General features: G+C 34.1%; 3 protein-coding genes and 1 long non-coding RNA gene across 5 annotated transcripts; all 4 read right to left on the reverse strand.

The window, feature by feature from the left end:
- Window positions 1-96: 96 nt before the first annotated feature.
- LOC149733382 (vacuolar protein sorting-associated protein 52 homolog) lies at window positions 97-7,165 on the reverse strand. The gene is made up of 17 exons (XM_089881954.1): window positions 6,952-7,165; window positions 6,843-6,895; window positions 6,414-6,489; window positions 6,278-6,345; window positions 5,355-5,530; window positions 4,851-5,001; window positions 4,585-4,685; window positions 4,310-4,442; window positions 3,944-4,138; window positions 3,586-3,741; window positions 3,271-3,351; window positions 2,900-3,061; window positions 2,466-2,567; window positions 1,589-1,690; window positions 1,049-1,180; window positions 547-711; window positions 97-313 (listed from the first exon to the last, which is right to left on the reverse strand). Exons 1-17 carry the CDS (start codon window positions 7,034-7,036, stop codon window positions 167-169), a joined length of 2,085 nt encoding a protein of 694 aa, XP_089738080.1. The 5' UTR covers window positions 7,037-7,165; the 3' UTR covers window positions 97-166.
- A 1,224-nt stretch (window positions 7,166-8,389) lies between these two features.
- LOC149733383 (uncharacterized) lies at window positions 8,390-9,902 on the reverse strand. Of its 2 annotated transcripts, none has more exons than XR_016385377.1 (4): window positions 9,761-9,902; window positions 9,546-9,694; window positions 8,822-8,874; window positions 8,390-8,545 (listed from the first exon to the last, which is right to left on the reverse strand). It is a non-coding gene; the product is annotated as an uncharacterized LOC149733383 (long non-coding RNA). The 2 variants fall into 2 exon arrangements; XR_016385376.1 differs by having other exon boundaries at window positions 9,754-9,895.
- A 1,396-nt stretch (window positions 9,903-11,298) lies between these two features.
- On the reverse strand, window positions 11,299-15,094 carry LOC149733384 (sialate:O-sulfotransferase 1-like). The gene is made up of 8 exons (XM_089881955.1): window positions 14,887-15,094; window positions 14,621-14,721; window positions 14,387-14,501; window positions 13,928-14,076; window positions 13,665-13,860; window positions 13,013-13,290; window positions 12,745-12,963; window positions 11,299-11,879 (listed from the first exon to the last, which is right to left on the reverse strand). The coding sequence occupies exons 1-8, from the start codon at window positions 14,988-14,990 to the stop codon at window positions 11,521-11,523; spliced, it is 1,521 nt and encodes a 506-aa protein (XP_089738081.1). The 5' UTR covers window positions 14,991-15,094; the 3' UTR covers window positions 11,299-11,520.
- A 1,323-nt stretch (window positions 15,095-16,417) lies between these two features.
- LOC149733385 (uncharacterized) lies at window positions 16,418-21,924 on the reverse strand. The gene is made up of 10 exons (XM_089880460.1): window positions 21,632-21,924; window positions 20,953-21,037; window positions 20,763-20,895; window positions 20,280-20,431; window positions 19,688-19,773; window positions 19,379-19,619; window positions 18,581-19,153; window positions 17,799-17,958; window positions 17,332-17,437; window positions 16,418-16,949 (listed from the first exon to the last, which is right to left on the reverse strand). Exons 1-10 carry the CDS (start codon window positions 21,784-21,786, stop codon window positions 16,775-16,777), a joined length of 1,866 nt encoding a protein of 621 aa, XP_089736586.1. The 5' UTR covers window positions 21,787-21,924; the 3' UTR covers window positions 16,418-16,774.
- Window positions 21,925-22,375: the final 451 nt, after the last annotated feature.

The raw sequence follows: 22,375 nt of genomic DNA on the forward strand, positions 1-22,375 counted from the left end.
AAGTCATTTGGCGACCGTATATAAACTGTTTATATACGGACTCCTATGTTATACATTTAGTCACTGTTATTCCATTTTAAATGAACTTAAAACAAGAACGATACAACACTACTGTATTTACTATAGATAATATTGCACGCGTATAAACATTCACGTTAATAAATATTTAAAAGTTGGGTTTATACTTCTTCATCTCAACCATTATAAGATGCATGTTCACCAAATCAGACTTAGCAGGCATTGTTTTGAATGGATGTTGTGTGAATAGTTTTTGAAACCGGTGATAATATTGTATAAGGTGTGTAAATGCCGCCTGTGGAGAAACATATTTATTGCCTCAACTCATTGTTTATTTACCACTTGTTTAAATTATCAGCCATACAAAAAATAAAAATAAAATACACGTGGAAACAAGCAGGCATGAGATGCATGAAACAGACCACCCATGTTATAACTACTTATCTACTCCATGCATTTAGATTCATGTGTAAACCAAATTAATGATAAATGCAATTTAACATACTGTTATATAAGGATAATATGTACCTGTACAATAGTGCTTCCAACTTTAAAGTTTGTAAACGATCGAGTGACTTCTCGACTTATAAGATCAACACTTGTGCGCCATCCAGCGGCAAACCCTTGAACCAACGGAACAACTTTTTGCTCAAATACTTTGAGTCGATCTGATTGACCAGATTCCAATACCACCTACAGCATATATGGAAAGGTGATCCACAGATGTTATAAAAAAAGTGGTTCCCTTCTCAAACTAGGTGCACTTCTGTAAGCTTTCTAAATGCAAGCACATAACATGAAGCAAAATAAAAATGATAAGTGGGCCAATTTTATTTTAATGGGTGAAGTCCTAGGGCACATTACAAGATATGGGATACAGGTCAGGCTTGTTATGATTTGGGAAGATACAAAAAATGAAGAAAACCACTAAGTTAGTTGCCTATATACTTCCGAATCGCCTCCTTATTTACAACAAGCCGATACAAGTCACTTAACGATGCCATAGATGGTCGCACAAGACACAACTAACCTCACAATCCTTAACAAATGCCATCATTCCACCAAAGTGAGGAGCTAATATTTCCTCTACGTATTCCTGTGTTCGACTGTTGAGCAATTGTTGAAAGCTTTCAGATTCTTTGGAATCTTCTGTTGTTTTTTCCTATGTAAAAGGTTTAAACTTTGATCATGATTTACAAAACCACACAGATATTTTAAATGATGTATCTATGACTTTTTGTTGAATTTTGGTTGCTAGATCTTTATTTATAAAGTGAATTGTCCACACAATTTTACTTTCCCAAGAACAGATAATTAAATTGTTCAAGGTACGACATAGTTACAACTTAGTATAGGATGCACAAATTGTTCCAACAAAAATAACTTACAAACAGTAAGTTCTTGTGTTTTTGGCAAGATAATAACAAATGCATTTAAAACTATATTGAATGTTTTAAGTTAATTTTACAAGTACAGCAAAACAAAAAAAAACTTATGTTAAGACAAACAACTGTTTGAGGGTTCTTGTTACATTGTGAGTTTATACTGCATAAGTTATGTTTCAACCAACCATTAAAACCGACAGCATCATGTCATAGTTGTTTATAAGGAAGACAAGTTGATCTTTTCTATCACTAAAACATGCAGCAAGACGAAGTATGAAGTTTTGAACCTGAAGAAGTAAATCATTACAGGGGCATACCAACGTAAAAATCAAAAAGTGTGTATTAATGGATATGCTCAAATGTGACCTAAAGCTACCATCCAAGTTTTAAAATACAGCATAATCTGGTATATACCTAGGTTCAATCAAAAAACTAAAACATAATAAAGTATATATTTTACATTGTTTTATATATTCTTGAAGAAGAAGCATTCGTATACAAAATCAAAATGAAAACTTGAATTTTCGTATTTTAGAAACTAGAAACAATCAAAGTAGAGTGAATTTTTTCTTATGGGAAATCCCATGCTTTGTCGAAACAGCCAATTTTTTTTTACTCCACCGGGTATTTTTACGAGATTTTTTTAGAAGCCGTATCGTTTTGGCAAACTTTGATGGTACCTTTAGGTCATGTTTGAGTATCTCTATCCACATACAATGATTTTTGTTGGTATGCCCCTTTACGAATAAATGGGCGCCCCATGCACAATAGAACATCACCAATTATTGGTGGAAAAGCTAACAAGTAACAACATATAAAACATGAACAACAGTTCACCAAAAATATGGTATATAGAGACATACGTTCAAAAAGTAAAAATGAAAAAAACCCAAAACAGATAACTGTTTAATGAAAAACCATTGATAAGGATTAATCAGTGTTTAAACAACTTAAAAATTCTGAAAATCGCAAGTTAAATTTAAACTGTCGGAATTAAATTTTAAAATGTCAAAACTGTTAAGCTCGGCTATGTAGCAATGATGGTAAAATAGTAACCCTTACCTCAGTTTGAAGCTGACTTAAAACTTGCTCAACTTTGGGGTTTGGATAATTTTCATTAATTCTTACAACAGCTGCACTAAATTCAGCATACCGGCGTGTAATCTGAAATGTATTTATTAAAAAAACAATAATTAAAATGGTAAATATATAAAAGCTTTTAAATTGAAAACCATTTTTTTATGCCAATCAATTTCAAGCGTTTGGCACACTAGTGATCAATGTTGTCAAGTGTTTCACAAACAAATTATCTGTTTACATTTCATAAGGAACACCGGTTGAAATTCAATGGTTTAACACAATGTGTATAAATTAAATTGTGAACTCCGGTATTTGTGAGCAAACATTCGGTTTGCTAAGAAGTAAGAACCCCCTTGTAAATAATAATGATGATGTCATTGTCTTGTAAATAATAAACTTGTCAATTAAGAACTTACATAATGAGGTCTGATATCAATAGATGAAAGATTATGAACATTACAATCCACAATACTCCTGGTATGCATCTTTACCAAGTGTTCAAAACGTGGCCATAATATGGCTTTCACGGTGTCCCAGTAATTGTCAAGTGATGTTACGTCTCGTGAAGTCATGATTACCTAAAACATTCAGATTAAAAGTAAAAACTGTAACTAACTTGTAAATACTTTTTGTATGACTGCCCCTTTGATTAAACTATGTGTAATAATAATATTAACAATAAACGCAAAACATCATGGGCAAAAGTACGTGTGTTATTTATTAAAAGGTAACAACATTGCGTAAAATACATACAACATACAACTCTCAAAAAATAACTTTAACTCACCTGGTATTTATACACAATATGAATACATAGGAACAGAGCAATTGCGTCGTGGCATTCAGAACAATGTGTATCAACATGTTTCTGTAAAAAATAAAATAACAAGCTTACATCAGCTAACATGATGAATGCAAGGGCTGAAAATGAATAATATAATAATCTCTGTTAATTAAATGACAATGAAGCTGTTCATTAAGAGTACCAGTCATACACAATATGATTTTTTTTATCTTCTATCAGTAATTAAAAAACTTCAATGTTAAAATATTTTTTAATTGGTAATCCAGCATCAAACAACACGTTTAACAATCAGCCTACCAAGAAAAGAGCTAATGTCTTTCCCAAGATTGCATTAAATAAATCTTGTGCTGCAGATGAACTTAACATGAAGAAATCACACAAGAATAAATATTCACGACAGCAAGTATCAAGCAGAGCATAATGTTGACTTCGAAACAAACTTTCAAAGGAATGCTGAAAAAATAGGAGTGTTGGTAGTTAATAAATATTAGGTGTATGTGTAAGCAAGCCGCAAGCGCATTATATTCTGACATACATCCAGATATTCAAACTGTATGCTACCTGCCTGGGTAGGCTAGTAGTTTAAAACTGTAACTGTATTACATGATTTGTAATTTTATGATTACCAAAGCTTTCTTGTTTTCAAAATACCTACTTTGCTTTCACTCTTCTGTGCAGCATGAGGGACAATGATCGGTGATTCCAATTTCTCCTTAAGGATCTCATCGCGCTTCCCGAGTGTAAAAACTGTTGATCGGTTCCGCATGGCTGGTTTAGATGAAGAGAAGAATCCTTTTCTTGATGAATCTTCCGTGGCCATCAAATCCTCACGACCTGCTGACTCCTCAAACTGTCAATCAAAGAAAAATATTAGACTTTAAAACACAACATTTTGGTTTAATGGTAAGTAACGACAATAAGTATAAGCAGCAGTTTTTCTTCATTGTACAGTTCTTTATAATTGTACTTAAGTTTTCAAATTTGTATTACTTTAATGATTAATTTAAACAACAACTATTACCTGAAGTTTCATGATTCTGTTGACGTAAGTTTTGAAATATGATAGATAAACTTTACTCAGTGTATCAACATATTCATCCCGTACCTCACGTGCAACATGACGCTCATTTGAAAGCAAAAACTCATAAAAGAATCTAAAATTAGGGATACAACAAAAACACATATTATATTAGCAAAATACCAGTTTAGATAGAATATACAACATTGGGTGATAGTGGCCTGAAATATGTATGGCACAAAAATATGGCTGAAGATTTACAAATAAGTTGAGCTAACCTGTTTTTTAACATGGCATCCTGACCAAGTTGATAATTACTCATAGGTTTGCGAAAAGAATAAATCTTAGTTAGAAGAAATTCACGAATTTTTGCAATTGCCTGAAACAAAGAAATATTACTAAATAAAATATATGCTCAAGAATTTTCTGAATTTATGTTTTTTGTTCTAACAAATACATGTGATTTAAGTTAAGTTTCTATTATCTGGTAAATTATTTAGTCACTTAATTGTCATATAAAGTAGATTCATTTACTTTAACTTACTTTAAACTTTAATTTTTCGGTCACATCTTGCACATCTCGACATGCAGCTGTTTCATTATATGAATGTTGTTTAATGAAGTTTATTTTATGGTTTAACTCGTGAAGCTGCTCTAGAAATGCTCGCTCTGTCACTGGGCAATCCAAGATTTGACTAAACAGATATAAAAGTACAAGCGTTATGTTAGACTGTTTAAAATCTTAATTTCCAGAAAAGAAGATGTGCTATCGGTTAATTAGTGGGTTAGAAGCTGCAAGGGCAATCAACCAAGAGCTGCTAGTAAAGTGGCACAAAACTTCTGCCATAAATTTGATTTAAGCTAAAAGTATAAACTATTTATTTTATTGCATACATATAAGAAAGATTGTTTCTAAATGGATTTAAATAATATTCTACAATACAAATATGGACAGAATATTTAGTGTTGTTCTGCCAGAGAACACTATGACATACCAAGTACTGTGCGGATTACCAACAAAAAATATCCTTTTTTAAAAAGCACGTACTTTATCATTAGTTCCGGTACAGCCATTTCATCCACCAGTTGACTTAATTCACTTTTCACAGCCTGTCGGTTCTTTAACTTGATATTCATTAAAACAGATTGTTCTTGTAGGCATTGAATTTCAGCGCTGATGCTGCTAAGATCATGTTGAAAACCATGCAACATTGATTCCATTCTCTGTTATGTACGTCAGTTTTAACAAACGTTACAAATTATTCAGTCTTGGTGTTTGTTAAGCCACCATCATGTATCATGCTTGTATTATTGGTATAAAGAAGCTATAGTGTGAAAAAGTCCAATGCCTAACTTATGGTAACCTCTAAAGCGACATTGCACCCAGAATGGCCCACAGTAAAAACATTTAACATTATTGTCTTGTCATTAATAAACTGTTACTGTGTTGCAAGTAATGCCATTATGAAACATGCTTACTACATCCAAGAGTACGAGACACTGCACCGCAAATATTTAAAACCATGGCTATGGCGAATTTAATATTCTCAAAACAAATGTCTACTTTTAATAATGCTCGTATTTTTCGATCAACTTTGTTGAAAAACCAACAACGATGACTGACAACAATGCACAAATTAAAAACATTATTGCAACATAAGGTAGGTTAAGATATGTTTAAAACTCAGGATTACGTGGTTTCCTAAAAACACTGCTTTGTAAATAATGTCAAACGCTACTGTGACATATATATTCAATTTTGGCTATGCTGTTGTGTTGGCTTTATTGTAATTAGGCCAGTCTAACAGAAGTGGAAAGTTTCATCATAATTTCGCAGCAGTTTCACATTCTGTGCATGACTGACACTTTATGTAATCATATGGACTACTGGGTTGGAGGAACATGACTTTACCAGAACAAATACGCACATTGAATACAGTTTATAAGTAATAAAGCATAAGACAACATTACCTCCAATATCCCATCACATTCTCCTATTCGTGTATGCAATCGAGCTATATTAACACTTTCAGTAACATCTGTTAAAAAGAAACAAAAAAAATTATTCTTTATCAAACAAACAGCAGTTATTATTATAAAAACTTACAATCCGCTATTGAAGTGTTTTCGACAGCTTGCAAATCTTGTTCAATCTGTTTTGCATATTCACGCAAATCAACTCCCTACGAAAACAATATGAACAAAAACAGTAAACAATATTTATTATAGCAAAGTGGTTGTACCAACGGGCACTTTTAATATAAAATAAATGCAACAAAACTGTTAGTTTAAGACAAAATTGCCACCAACACATTAAGATAGGTCTACTTAATATTTCTGTGTTAAACCAGAGATGCATGAACTGATGAACAATTGTTTATGTTTCTCTGGTTAAACCATTATAAAAAAAAATTTCAACCGTAATATTAAACAATTTAAACAAGAATCAGAAAGATTGAACTTTCCAATCTCTCCCTTACACAGTAAAACTATGACATTATTTATAATTATCTAATCTAACTTTAGTTTTACTTACCGATTCTAAAGCTTTTTTTACTAAATCATCTTCTAAATTCTCTTGTATATGTTCTGAATATTACAAAAATAAAAGAATGGTAAAGTAGAGAAAACACATTCACTCTTACCATCCACGTTATCAAGCGCATCTTCTGAAGATAAGTCAAAGTTTTCTAGATTTATTGCAAAATCTAAAGCTTCAGCTTCATTCATATTACTTACACCAACAAACAACAACAACAACAACCTACGTGTTCAGTTACAAACTTTTAGTTGTGTACATAAAACAACTAAGCTATCAACCGACTGTCTACACTCTACACCATTTAGTCAGACCGTAACATTTTATTTTTATTATTAAGGATAACGGCTCGATTGATTTGAAACCACAGAAATAAAATAAAAAATATAACGCGCTTCTTCAATGTCGGTGAAGAAGAGAGCTGTAGCAGTATCGGAGAAAATAAAAGGAGAGAGCTGATACACTTTTTTTCAACGGTCACGTGGCCGCAAGGCGGTCCCGTTTACTATTGCAGTCAATGCGATCTAGGGCGTTTTATGCAGTTTTTTTTCGTTTTTTGACCTAATTTTAAGTTATAGGAAAAAAATAACCATTTCCAAATATATATATATGTATAAATTTCTAACAAACCGTTTGTTTGAACGTTTTTAATTGAGTGTATTAAATGTTTAAATTTCTAAAACAAGCGCTAAACTAAAGGGTAGGCTAAGCGTTAACCTATAGGTAATACCAGAGCCATAGAATTACCGAGTAGACCAACCCATTTTTACGTAAAAGATAAATTGAACGGCAATTTGGGTCCAAAATAAACAGTAGGTATAGGGAAAATATCTGTTTTTCGGTAATTGCAGAAAAAACTTTACCAAAAAGCAAATTTAAAGGTTGAAAATGTAAAAATCATGTGTTATTTGTTTTCCGTGTCAAAAAAAAGTCAAAAAAATAGAATTGAAAGCGGTTGATTTGCGACATTTTAGTCATTCAGAGAGGCTAAATTTATATATTTTTTCTAAAAAATGTTTGGTCGGGTAAATAAAAGCTGTTTTACACCTTCCCACAAAAGGAAAGCACAAACAAAACCTAATAAACATGTTTATATACGGAATCGGACTATGCTTTGGATAATACGTATATGTACTGTATTAGTAGTTGGTCAGTAGTTGGTATAGTATTATTATAATAAACAGCTATAACTTCGTAAAACCACTCTGCGCATATCTATATTACAATGGATACCAAATGAAATGGGGACGGAGTTGGCGGTCACGTGAATAGAAATAAGAATAAATCACTGTTTTGGGCATTTGCGGATGCTACTCTTTTTATTTTCGTGATTAAAACCATATTAAACACGTATGCGTTAATTCTATATATACCTACTGCTTCTTTTGCTTTTTTCTATGTTCGTCAGTTTTAACTACCGTTAACTAACTACTAAAAAAAGGCACAGTTACAATGACTTGAACCTACAGTTGCTTTTTTCTTCAGTTGTGGGGCAATCGATCTGGCCATTGCTGCGTTACACTTTGTAAAATTATAACATTACATTAAGAGCTCAGATTTTTATTTTATTTTTGCAGTGCATTTATTAGAGCGAACATCTAGTGCTGCGGCAGATGTGCCAAATTTCTACTCTTTTGGTATTTCCGCACGTAAGTCCTCGACTTCATCCATGTTTTCATTTGGCTCTTCATTTACTTGATCTAAAAAAACATTACCAGCTCAATGAGATTTGCTTTTTCCGACTTACAGCACTCGTGCCCACACAATAAATGTATAACTATTTATTTAGTGTTTTTTTAAACCTTGTGCCTGTATGGCTGCTCAATTAAACTTGTTTACCTTCAGATATAAGACAAGAAATAAATGAAACATGTTCTATATTACCCCAAGCTACTAACTAAAGTATCCTTCGGATACTGGGCGATCGTTCTTGCAACTATGGTAACTAACATTACTTTAAACGTTCCAATACACACCTTCTTGCGGTTGTTCCTCACCATGCTCTTCGTCGCCAAAGAAATAACAACGTCTGAAATATGCAATGCTATAATATTTGTTTTAATTTTTAACATATATACACATAATATGTTTCGTAGCGTCGAAAAACGACGGATCACTAAGCTTAAATTAGGGATAACCACTGTTGGTAACATGTTAAAAATCATAGCTTTTGAGTTAGAAAAAGAATGTTTGAACCTGATTTTTAAAGCGTTTAATATTGTTACTGCCCCGACTTACACCGCCTGTTTTGGTAAAGTAACACCTGTTGTACGAATCAATAATTAATTGTTTTAAGTTTGGGTCAGTAAAAACAGTTATGATAGTACTAATTCGTGGTATCACCCCAAATCCTTCATATATATTGATTTGGGCAATATGTGTTTAAGGGTCTTGTCTCCACCCACGTTATAATACTATGGGGGAAGATGGAATACTGTTAACACCCAGAAGAGTTCCTGATTGTGTTTTGTACAGATAAAATAGACTTTTAAAGTTGGAGGATACGGTTTCATAATTCTGTAAATAGTTCTTGTTTACTACTAAAAGGAACGTTAAAAGCAAATAATATTATTTCCCATCATTTACCGCACACTTATACCCGACTATATATAGCATGATATCTTTGTTTTGCACTTTTCATTGTTAACTGCATAACGGACGTTGGTGGTGTATGCGGTTTCACAAATTTTAATTTCTCACCTTCTAGTCCAGTAATAACGTCTTCTGTAGAAATAACGGCGACGATAGTAAAAACGGCGTCTGTAGTAAAAACGTCGACGATACGACTCGCTGAAGTCAACCAGCAGCATGCAGACAACGAGCAAACACAACAAAGCTTTCGCATTCATCTGAAAATACAGCAGCACATTTATTACAACGCACAATATTTAACTTATCAACAGCAAACCTTATACTCTGTATAGTTGGCTGGTTGGTATAAGTTGAATATGCCTCACAGCGTCTAAATTTATATCTTATTGAAGCGAGGAACCGAAACTTAGTAAAGGAAGAATAGAGCTATTACGTGGGGACAAATCCGCTGCTTTTTCTTTACAGATTTCTAAACCGAAAATATCTTTTTCCGCTTTAGAAGGAAATTCTGTTGCAAATTTAGCATACAACGCACGCCTACCGCTGCTGCAAAGGATGTGGGTGTTTTGAACCGACGCGACTTTACGCTGTTCATATTGTTGTAACAAAGAAAAGAATAAAGTTATGGCTGATATTGTTTTATTTGTAGATAAACAACCAATATTATGATATCGACTAGTCAGCGACATTTTCCTACCAGAGCGAAATGTGGTTGTATAAATATACCGTGGGGTTAGATGGGACACCTTATCAGGCACATATATATATTTAAATGTTCTGATCGTGTTTTAAACGACTAACAACGTCTATGGGAGCTATTAGGATACGGTTTTGCCCAAATAACTCATACGCCCGATTATATAGGCATAACTTGTTAGTATATTCAATATATTACGTTTAACAGCACACAACTACAACTTTCACTAGACAAGAATAATATCTGCGCAACATATTGGATGACTTGGTGCATTTATTTTTGCTAAACAAAACTATTAAAAGTTTATCCAAACAAACGCAAACTCGGCGGCAATGAGTTGAAGACGAAGTTTCCATACAATAAAATATAAAAAAAATCTCCCACCCAGCACCATAATTTCAAAATATTTTTCTTGATAGCTCGCTACGTGACAAGTACTCTAAGCGCAGGTACATCAAATTTAAACCATTAGTTTTAAGGTTAACATATATATGCAAAAAATTAAAGCAAATACTTTTAAGCTCTTAATTAAAAGTAATTGTCAGTTCGTTGCTAATTACGCAGTTTTAAAACTCATCGACCCTAATAAAGTTTACGATATATAGGAAGGAAGATGGGACACCTTGTCGGAAAAGACTTATATTTTAATTTTCTTTTTGCGGACCCCCAATTAATGATATTAATAAAAATAATGTTTAATATAATATAGTATATAACAACATTAATATAATGTAGGTAACATGTTAAAAACTATAGCAGCAGGACAAGGAAAAGAATGCTTAAACTTGACTTTCAAAGCGTATAATTTTGTGTTATTTACGTTTATTCCTAATGATAAGCTCACTTATTGATAAAAATAAAAGTGTTTTTGATTTTGTGAAATTTCTTCTGTTGTGCGAACCGCTAAATAACTCCTCGTGTGCTTAATTTTTTTTGAATTGTTGTTAATTAATAAATGTATGATAGTACTTATTCTTGGTATCTTTAATGTCGCATAATCCCCCAATGTTCCATACATTAGGATTAGTTTTCATTCAAGATATTTAAGACTTGAGGTGACAGAATTAGTTTACGGGGAGGTGAGAACGATCAAAAAAGTTCGACGTAAAAGAATACATGACAAAACTAACGTTTCTAATAAAGTGAAATCCCATATATATAGCGTTGTTTTTTTCACTATACATTATAAAGTGTAGATACATTGGAACGTCTGTTTAACCAAACTACATCGACAATATAGACGCGATAAAAATCAGAATGATTTTAATTTATGTAACAACTGTATTGGTTATACATTTCAAATAACGGTTTTTGAATACGGCGTGGAATAATCGTGGCAATAAATAATATATTTGCAAATTGATCTAAATTTTCTAAGTCACACATTTAATTACTTAGTGGTCTTTCCCAGTCTGGAAGTCGGCATAGCTTCATTCTTTTCATTCTCCTCCGTAGTAGTTGTATAATTTTGTTAATATCTTTTTTTAAATTATCATCAAACGGGTCCAGCGACACTTTCTTCTTTCGTTTGAAGTTTCCCGCCAAGTTTCTTTTCAAACAGGCGAGTCTGTTTTCAAGGTCTGGCGGTTGCACGCCAATGAATTTAAGCATCTTTCGCACTTCAGTGATTGGGTCAAGTTGTAGATCGTCAAACAAAACTATCAGTTTGCTGTTATTTCTTTCGACTAAATTTGTGTAATTTCCGATCCAAATTTTCCTTGAATATTCAACGTATCGGAACCATTCTGTTAAACATCTCGTTTTAAATAAAATTTGTATTTAAATAAGAGAGCAGAGCTACTTTATGAAACGCGCGTCAAAGCTTATTACTGTGTTTAAATATTAAAAAAAGCATGTTAAATAGAACAGTATATTTTTAATAAGTAAAAAAATGCGAAATACTAAGGTGCTATAAGTTTGAATGCTTGCTAAGTTATAGTAAAGCCAAAAAAAAATTGTAGTTCGCGAGTGTGAACGTTTAAATTTATATAGTTTCATAGCTTGATAAAAAACTTTAATATTTCGTAAAGTTTGATTTTGTCTCATTAAACTAGTTTTAGTTTTGTAATGAAACTGAGATATAAGCATGAGGAAACTAGGCAGGAGTCAATATGGTTTTTTGGGATAAAAATGGGATAAAAAACAACAGAAGATATACCGTTTAACGTTATATAAGGTACGAGGCAAAGAAACTAGCACAACCTGTTAAACTCAGTAGGTATACTACAATTTGTATAATACTGTTAATGTAAATATATTTCAATTTGATATGCTATCTTGCCCCATATTGTAGTTTTGTATTTTTTGCCAAACTTTGAAAGGTTTACTTTAAATTATATATTTTAAACCCTATATGTTAAGATGACACTATTACACTAATTTCTTTTAAAGATTTAAAATTTAAAAACTGTTTTTGTAAAGAACCTATCTAACAATATAAAACAAGAACTGTTCTGCGAAACGTGATTGAACGAATGCGCACCTCGTATAAGCATGGTGGACGTATACATCCAGTACTTATATTTATGCAGTAATTAGGAAGAATAAACTGTACTTTAAACACCTAACAATAGCGCGATATATAGCCATAAAAGGAAATAGACAACTTACTTTGGCTTAAAAAATCTTGAACTGGCGCTACTCCGGTATGATCATCACCGCTGTTCCACCTGTTGAATTCTGCCACGAATGACTCGTATGGATTCCTTAGCAATAAAATGTACTTGGGGAACAAAGTAAAGAAGTCAACGTCCTTTCTCTGAAAGTACGGATGAAACTTCACTGTAAGTGTAGTGGCTTCCATTGCCGATTCACCCTCACCGAAAAATCCTGTTTAATGTATTTGTTTTAATTTAGTTTGCAAAGTAGGCAAACGTACCTTTGCTGAATAGATCTTCGTCTATATACCAACTTCCAGTGTATAATCCAGTAGAAACTTCGAGAAGATAACGAACCCAAGTATTACCAGATCCAGGGTGACTTACCAAGCCTACTTTATTCAGGGGAAACTCTTGGTTTAGAAACCTTTTACTACCGCACGAATCTTCCACAAGGGTGCGCCAGACAGCCATCTCGGTTGACGAACGACATGAATATGTTTCAAGAAATCTCGGATGAACTGATTGCATCATAATTTGTTTCGGTGGGTCAATTGAACTGCAATTAATATAACCTAATTTTCGGACAAATACGGAGCGTTTACTACAGCATAAAGAATGAATGAGTATAATTAATTAATCCTCGTGTTGCGGGTCTACGACAGTAGTGGTAACACAGGTACTTTGTTTCCATACACCATGTTAAATTTCTTAATATTTTGTACCATATTAATGGTAACATGGTTGCCCACTAGGTTAAAGCAGCGACTGTTAATTGCGTGTTTAAGAACACCCCGCATGCCCAACGGCAGAAGCCTGGAACACCGCGCGTGTCATCTTTTGGTAAAGATGCTGGTGCGCTTATCACAAATCCACGATGCCCGGAGAAAGGATATATTCACACTTGTCTATGCATATTCCTAATTTACTCACAGTTTATCAAAACTGGTACAAATGCATACACCATGTCGCGGTACAATGGCTAACGTGAATTTTCCTTTTTCACATTCGACAATGCAGAGCGCTCGAGTCATTTTGAATGAAACCATCTTCTTTAACGTCATTTCCTTCATGTTGGTTGGGCGAGGGAAACAACCGATGGTCGATTCCGAAATATTTTTCGGCTTTTCTAAAAGTAAAAGCCAATGGCGGCATAAAATACATTAATGCACATTTATATGTTTTAATGAACCAACCAGTGCATGTGGATCCTATTTCGAAGAGATGCAGAACACTGTATTTATATGGCAGAGTTTCTTCGCAGCTAACAATGTCAACTTTAATTGGTATTAGTAGATTAGTGCAATAACACTTTTCGTCTAGAATTGCTGCCAGTTTGTAATGTCTGCGTATAAACAATGTTGTTTATTATTAATTTCCTTTTTTAAAAACAAAGTGTTCGTTCAAGATCTGACAAGATAAGTGGCCGTACTTGTTCTTACCGCCACACCGTTACAAACATACCATCGAAAGTCAACGACCACGCACCCTTGGCACGTGACCACGTTTAAACGGAGTGGAACATGATGTAACCAAATAATCAACGAATCGTATTTTCTTGATAATTAACAGTTTACCAAGTTGTTATATGGTTTAGTAAATAGCTGTTGCATTCAAGTCTATGTAGATTGTAGATAATATAATAATGAACTTACCTTTTAAAGCAAAGCAACAAGCATTCTTGTGTTGAAATCTTCTTTGCCAACAAAGCTTTAGATTTATTAAAGATATCTTTGTCTCTTTGAAAACTGATGCAACCGAAATCTCTCACTAAAAATAATTTTACAACAAATATTTTTTGCTTAAATTTATGGCGGTAAATGAGAGTGGCACCACACCAATGTGTCTGCTAGCGCATATTATATATTTAATTTAGATATATATGTTACCTTGACAACGAAATTCCCCTTCCTTTTTGTTTTTTTGCGGCATATGCGGTTCATGTTGTGCTTGATGAGACGCCCTCATACCAACTTTACTTCTCGTAAATCTAAAACAACGTATAACACAATCTTTAAACTATTTAAAGAGAAACAGCATCAATATGTAATACGTGTCACTGTAACTTGTATTGTTTATAATACAGTATAGTCATAGTTTAGTTTGATGTAAACTAGAGTTAGATTAGTTTAACATAATTTAAATATAAACTCACAATTGCTGATTATTAGAACAATCTTTGCACATTAACAACACAACAACTAGCAAAACAGTAGACAGAGAAGCACATAAACTCCTTAGAGCTTTTGATAGTCGCATGATATTTCATCAATTTTTCACATTAAAACTAAATTTGTAAGATAAACCCGTGCCATTAAAGTCGCTGTATAAACCTATATGCTATTAGGTTTTCTATAAAACGTCACACGAGTATACGTTTCGTAAATTGCCTGAGGGAGAATATAGTTAAGGATAGAAGAAAGTATAAAGTTGAGTTGTGACATTTCACGAAAGTAATGTTTATCACGGATAAAGTTAATAAAACATGGTTCTAATTTTATTGATCGAAAAAATAATTTGATTATTAGGATGACAACACTACTATAGATATATAGTAGGGTGGGGAAATACGGGACACATTTGGCACAAATTATCTAAATATCCTGATCTCGCTTTAAACAAGTAACAACGGTCTGGTGGAGTGGTTTCCAAACTATGGTACGCGTACCACTAGTGGTAGATTTTCAAACGCGAAGGTCTCCCAACTGGTACGCGAGCACCTTGTTAGGTTTACACCAAACGATCGCGAGGCGTTGCTTTACGCGCGTACTAAGTGAAAACATATCTATACTGCGCATCCATGAAAATGCATTTTAAGCACATGCAGGCTAAATGTTCAAGGTGACAATCGATATTATAACGCAAATAATTACCGTGTGAATTGAAATTATGTCGTAATTAGTTGCCAGGTCAAACAACCGCTATTATGATGCAATGAATCCACGTGTGAATTTCTACTATTGCGTAACAAACATGCTGCTTGGTTGAGGAAAACATCGTAAATATACAGCAGTGCTACTTCTGAAATATATTTAGGTTGTTTATTACCGCCTGTTGCTCTGTAATAGGCAAGTTACATTTATTTTACCACAACTGTGAGAAAGGCAATGCCAAGTTTGTGTTGCGTAATCGATCCAACTTTTTGACCTGGAGTCTTTATAATAATGTAGGTGGTATGAGAACGCTACACGAAAAGTTTGGGAACCACTGGCTGTGGGTTTCGTGAGGAACCGTTTTACAGTGGACACGAGAAAATAGAACAAAAAGTGTTCACCACTGTTTGAATGCTAAACAACAATAATGTCGTCCTTTGCCGCGCATTTTGTTGAACCGTGAAAATATAATGCTGTGTATATCATTGTTTTCTTCAATAATCCAATAACTACCCGTAAAAAGGGATTTTTAAAAAGGAACCCACCTTACTCTACTAAATCACTGTATAAGTTCTTTTGTCAGCTTACAAGCTGTTTTATGCAGTTTGCTTTGAGCAAAAAATATATTTGCGACTTCATTAAAACTTTGCAATTAATATTTCCAAATCTTGAAACAAGTGCAAAAACTGAAACTGCCGTGTTGGATGAATGCATCAGTTTTCAAGTGTGTGTTGTGGATTCACTGTTATAGCATACAAAATGTATACAACGATAATTATACGTTACAAACGTAGAATTAACGACTTCTGGGGGTTTGTTGATTGCTTATATTATTAATATGCTGACCCAAACGTTAAGTCAGAATGGTTGGTGCAACAATTTTTAGTTTTTCGTAACGTTTTAAAATCAAAAGAATAGTAATATATATATATAAGTGTAGCAGCAACGAGGCAAAACTTGCCACCCATAATTTTCACTGCAATCATCCCCCATTATATTGCCAGCCGTGCGGTATCCCTTTAAATTGCACAGTGATAAAACATAGTGAAGCAATTAGACATTTTGAAAGTCACTTAAAGAATCTCATTGAGCTACACTGCAGTAAATAAGAGAACACGATCACAAAAAAACGGATTCAAAATCAGAACATTTCAACAAACACGGAGAATTTCAAACAAACTCATTTGCTTCAGCTTGATCATTATATTCAACCACCTCCACAGCTTCATCCAACATATCACTGAGTTCTTCCGAATTAAACGAAGCTTCTGCCAACGCTGATGCGTCAGAACTGCTACTATTGCTTGATGAAGAATCCGATGACGAGCTTCTATCGACGTCATCACTGCGAAGGTAACTAGGTATTATTTGATTTGTTACATCATCATGACACAACCACCTTGGAAATAATGTCATTTCGGTAGATCGAACGCACATACGTCGATCGTAAGCTAAGGATGCGCAATAATAAAAGCCCGAAGCCTGGTCAGCATGAGTGTTTATATAAGATATTTAGACCCTGTGATCAGGGATTTCTTGTTATTTGACTTATGAAAAAAGAATCACCCACAAAGTTACTTAGTAATAGTAAATAACATGAACGAGGTGTGTAAACACAAATTTACAACTTATCTAAAGATACCAACACACATATAACACCCGATCACAATATGCAAATTATTTATTTGTCTATATATTTTTAAACACACAGATTGTTTATAAAATACCTTGATTGTCTGAAGATATTATTACAATGTTCTGGATGACTAGAGTCAAAAAGTTTATGAAGAGTGGTTCGTTTTGATGATCGTTTTCTATCCTCTCCAACCATATCTAAGGTAAGACCGACATTTTATAATGGATAGTAAGTTTGAATGAGTGGTTCAAGTTTTCAAAGTCTTTTATCGTCCCATTCGACAGTATAAACAAAGAATATTTGTTAAACAGTTTGACACAATGATAATCCTCACGAACCACGCGGTATTTTTAAGCACTGTATTCTCACACCTACACCGATATTAAGGACAATATAAAACAGTAAATTTAAAGCTTAAACTTCTTAGCGACTTCTTACTTGTAACCACGATAGCTCGTAACCTAAATAACCGCGTGGTCCCTTATTTTCTCGGCCTTGAATTGACCGAATGTTTTACCACAACGTAGTTTTTATATTAACATATTCGCCATAACAAACCTCTTTTTGAAGTTTTCATCATATTCTTAACGCTGTAATATCTCCGACCGATAAGTTTGATAAGTTCAAAACATGTAAGTACAATACACAACGCGGTGACCCCAAACATGAATATGAGCATCGTGGATTTCTCTTGTGGTCTTGATATGAAGCAATCAACCTGATGTGATATAAGTTACTAAAGTTTCGTGATTCAATTAAACAATATCATCTATATATAGTATAGGGTGAACAAAGATAGGACACCTTTTCCCCCATTTTCTCGACTCATTCGGTAGTAAATAAAAATCATTTGAAGAATTATAAAACTCGCGACTCATATAGACCGTTAGTAATTGTTTAAAACACGATCATGATATTTGTTTGGATATTATGTGCTAAAGTTGTCCAGTCACCCCCCACCCTACTATATATATATATTTCATAATTTATCGTAGCCTTCTGGATATTTTTATAGCATTTGGCTACCACGAAACACAAAACCATGACATAAGGCTAGCGTTGAAGTTTCAATAATTACAATTTCATTTCAATAAATCAAGAGACTAGAAACAATGAGAATCCAGATTGCCTTGATTATTGCAAAACAATCACGCTCGATATTCTGGAATGAGATTATTATGTCGTAACAATAAACTAGTCATCAATGTTTGATTCAAAAGAAATTATTGATTTAAATTATTGCATTTCAAATATTAGATTTAAATGGGGTGGAAAATCCGGACGTATTTAGGTTAATCTTGACATTAATCCAGTTTAATATCACTATCTATAATACGTACCATGTTTGGACAAGGCCATTGAACGCACTTGTAAAGCTCTGGGACCTTAAAACTAAAATATTTATACTGCAGAACTAGAAACGCTATTTCCAGTAGCATTCGTAGCACGCACTGCACGAAATATGCAATCGCAATCTTGCGTTCAGTTCTCCATAAGCACGATCTTTGTCTTGAACCCGTACAAGAGCCGCTGGCGCTGCGAACATTGCGGGAAGCGATACAACTTGAAATTAGACGTTTTCTTGGTGAGTTGAAAGACCTGCTGTTGCTTTGCGAGCAAAACTGGGACGGAGATTCAAGGTTTTCAGCAACTTGTGACTGGGCCGCTCTGCCTGCCCCGTCGAACGAACTCTCAACAAAACTTTGTGGCAGTTTAATCAAAGCTGGTGTTGCGGTATTCCCCCACATTTTGCCTCCATTCGGCTGCCGACGTGGTGATGAACGCCCGAAAGAAAAAGTGTTTTCTGAGAAGGCGCTGTCGCATTCGGATTTAGGCCGGACATGCATTAACGTTACAGCTATCTTCTTTTTATCATCGAGCTCCCACACGAAACTGGGTTCCAATACGTCATCCTGATAAAGTCCCCATGGTAAACATATTCAGATTAAAAGCATTTGTTGCTGGATATGAGATTGCATGTACGGCGTTATAAATACAAAAGAAAACAAAATTAAATATAGAATTCTTTAGGGGCGTGTATGTTTACAATGCATTGTATGTAATATATCACCCTTATTGGCGATATAAAAGCGTAAGTACACTTTAAAATAAATACTCCTATAACATATGCGACTTACAACGTAACATTCTTCTGCTACAGCATATTGTCTGCAGCGAGAATTTTCCCTTTGTGTCGTCACATAATGTGTAGGTGATTGCTTTGTTTTAAATACAAGGTCGCCATCACTATACCGTCGTACATTCTGTAGTTGAACGTGTTCAAACATCACTGAAGCGTTTGGATGATTTCCTTTGTTTACTTGTGTCGGTGCTTGTATGACGTCATTGTGATTGACGTTTGGTTTGAATGGCTCAGATCTGATGATGAAGATAAAAGTTAAGGTGGCCACTAAAATAAACTTATCACTATGCTAAAATATACAAACCTTGTGGTTTCAACCGTTGGCGCGCTTGGCGTCGTCACGTGATGTGATGGGTAACTGTTACGTGATTCGTAGGTGGGTGGGTTGTCCTATGACGTAACAAGGCCCATTATATAATTGTGAAAATATGCTTTAACTAAACTTGCTATAAAAAAATGCTATATAAAAAAGGTGTTTAGTGTACTTTCAATAAGATATAACTTAGGAATATCGACAGAGTATTTAATGAGCCAAAGCACTTTGCTTTAATTTTGAGCGATTATTTTTCCCAAGGGTGGTAGTAGTTAACTACTCGTCCGAACACTGTGGCACTCTTACTACTATTGATTCCAAAACGCGTTTAGGAGACTCTGGTAATTGAAATCGGCCTAGGGTGGTCTGTATTTGAGGTATTAACGCAAAATCAATGCGTGATACAAGAATCTATACACACCAATGGCCACAAAAAGATATCTAATCAACCCCCGTAGGTAAAACGGTTAACCACATAATAAATCTAGAATTCCCGCACAAACGTAAATAAAATCACACATACACTGAATTGTCATATATATAATATAACTTTATGAACAACATTTTGTTGTAAGTAACTTACAGGTCTGCGCCTCACACCACCTGAGTACATTGGTGGATGAAAAACTTTTGACAAATTTGTTGACGGTTTTGAAAACCTGGACGTTGAAAGAATCGTCTCATTTAATTGATTCGAAGCACCGAAGTTGCTTTTACGTCGAAGTACTCCAGGATCTGTAACAAGTTACTACTAATTTGTTTTATGGTTTTATAAAATTAAACGCATATAGGTAGGAATATATATTTTGAGGATGGGAGATTGTTTACTATCAAATTGGACGACAAAATAGACCGAGAAAAAAAGAACAAAATGGTGTCCCATATTTCCCCACTCACGGACTACTAAAGATATCTCTATTATAGGCCGTGTCCCACTCTACTATACATTAAAATGGGAAATCGGACGTATATACTTTGTGGGGATCAACACACAACAGCTGTCCCAAGTTTCGGTATTTTAATATTTATGTATAAGTCACACTTGGTGACATCATAATCTACGCACCTCGTCTTCGTCTTTTCTTGACGACACCTGCATCTATACGCCTGCCCGATAACTTGCATGGTCCTGGTAGCTTTGAAACTGTGTGTGCGGCATAAACCATGAACATCATTGCTGGTGTTGCAACAATAATTATCTACGAAAATTATATTAGATGTGTCGACATAAAGTGACATTACATAATTACATTTACCTGAAAACCCCAAAATCTCATATGAGAAATGGGGGAAAACTTATTGAAGCAAACATTCTCGCAACCCGGCTGTCGAGTGTTGCATCTGTAAAATAAAGAAACAAATTTCGACTTCACAATTTTTTTTGGTTTGTTTTAAAAAAATTGCAATTGTTAATTTTAAAATATGATTAAGTTTCGTCATAAACAAAGTAGTAGGGTGGCGAAGGACAACTATTCGTTATATTTTCTTGTTCCATTTAGTAGTAAACATGGAACATTAAAAGAGTTATAAAACCGATTCCCACCACTCCCATAAACCGTTGTTAATTGTTTGAAACAAGATCAGGATATTTGTATATTATGTGCTAAAAGTGTCCCATCTTCCTTCAACCCACTATACATAAATTTAAACAATCTTCGAAAAAAAAAAACATTTTTCGTTTACCGGGTCGTTAATAAAAAAACGAAACACAAACTTGGAGAAGGCGGTGTTTAAATGACTTGGAACGGTTGCTTTGCAAAACACAAAATGTTCAGACAAAGGTTAAAGCAGGAATTGGTAATTCTACCGGCGTCGGGTATCAATTATTTACACGACAATTGCAATTTCGACATCCCAGTGCGCATGTGGTTGCGACATTTCTAACATATGCATTTGTGACATAAAAATGAAACCGGTATGACGACATATACTTACTTGAATGCCGCTTGTTCATCAGCATACACTGTATCCCCTATTCTAGTCACAGCAATTATTCGAAACACAAAAAGCAAAGTCACCCAAACTTTCCCGACAAACGTAGATTGCTTCGAAACTTCGTCAAGTATTTTCTCGATCAAATGCCACGACATTTTACTAATAATTCAACCTTCGCCGCTATACGGAATAGGTAAGAAACGAAAAATACGCACTTTTATCAACTAATAAAAATACTCCAAGCCTGACTGAAACAAACCAAAATCCAAACTGTCTACGTCTTAGACAGGACGATACGATTTGATGTTGATCCACCATCCGCATAATTACAAACTTAGCTGGCACTCGCACTGTTTGGAAACTTAATTGAAATCTTCTGGCTCATTAAATCCGCTTCTCCTCTTGCATTGATTAGCAATTTACAAAGCTTAAGCAAGGTTCAAATACGTGATTATTGTACGCTGAGCCAAGCTTGATACTGATGGCAATATTTGTAGATGCAGAGTTAATAAAATTATATAACACACCCTTTGTAATTAACAAACACGTTTCGATATATTAGCAGGGTTTTAAGTTTTAGCGGTTCGTGACATCAGATTGATCAACGGTCTATCTAATCTACTAATGGCTGCAACAGACAGCATGCAAATAGTGCATCATTCAAGAATTCAAACGTAAAAGAGAAAAAAATGAAAAAGTGCAAACGAGAGAGCTACTTAACTAAATATGCGGTCAGTCTGCTTC

The sequence above is a fragment of the Ciona robusta genome, chromosome 7 (assembly GCF_009617815.1).
Source record: "Ciona robusta chromosome 7, ASM961781v2".
Taxonomy (NCBI): domain Eukaryota; kingdom Metazoa; phylum Chordata; class Ascidiacea; order Phlebobranchia; family Cionidae; genus Ciona; species Ciona robusta.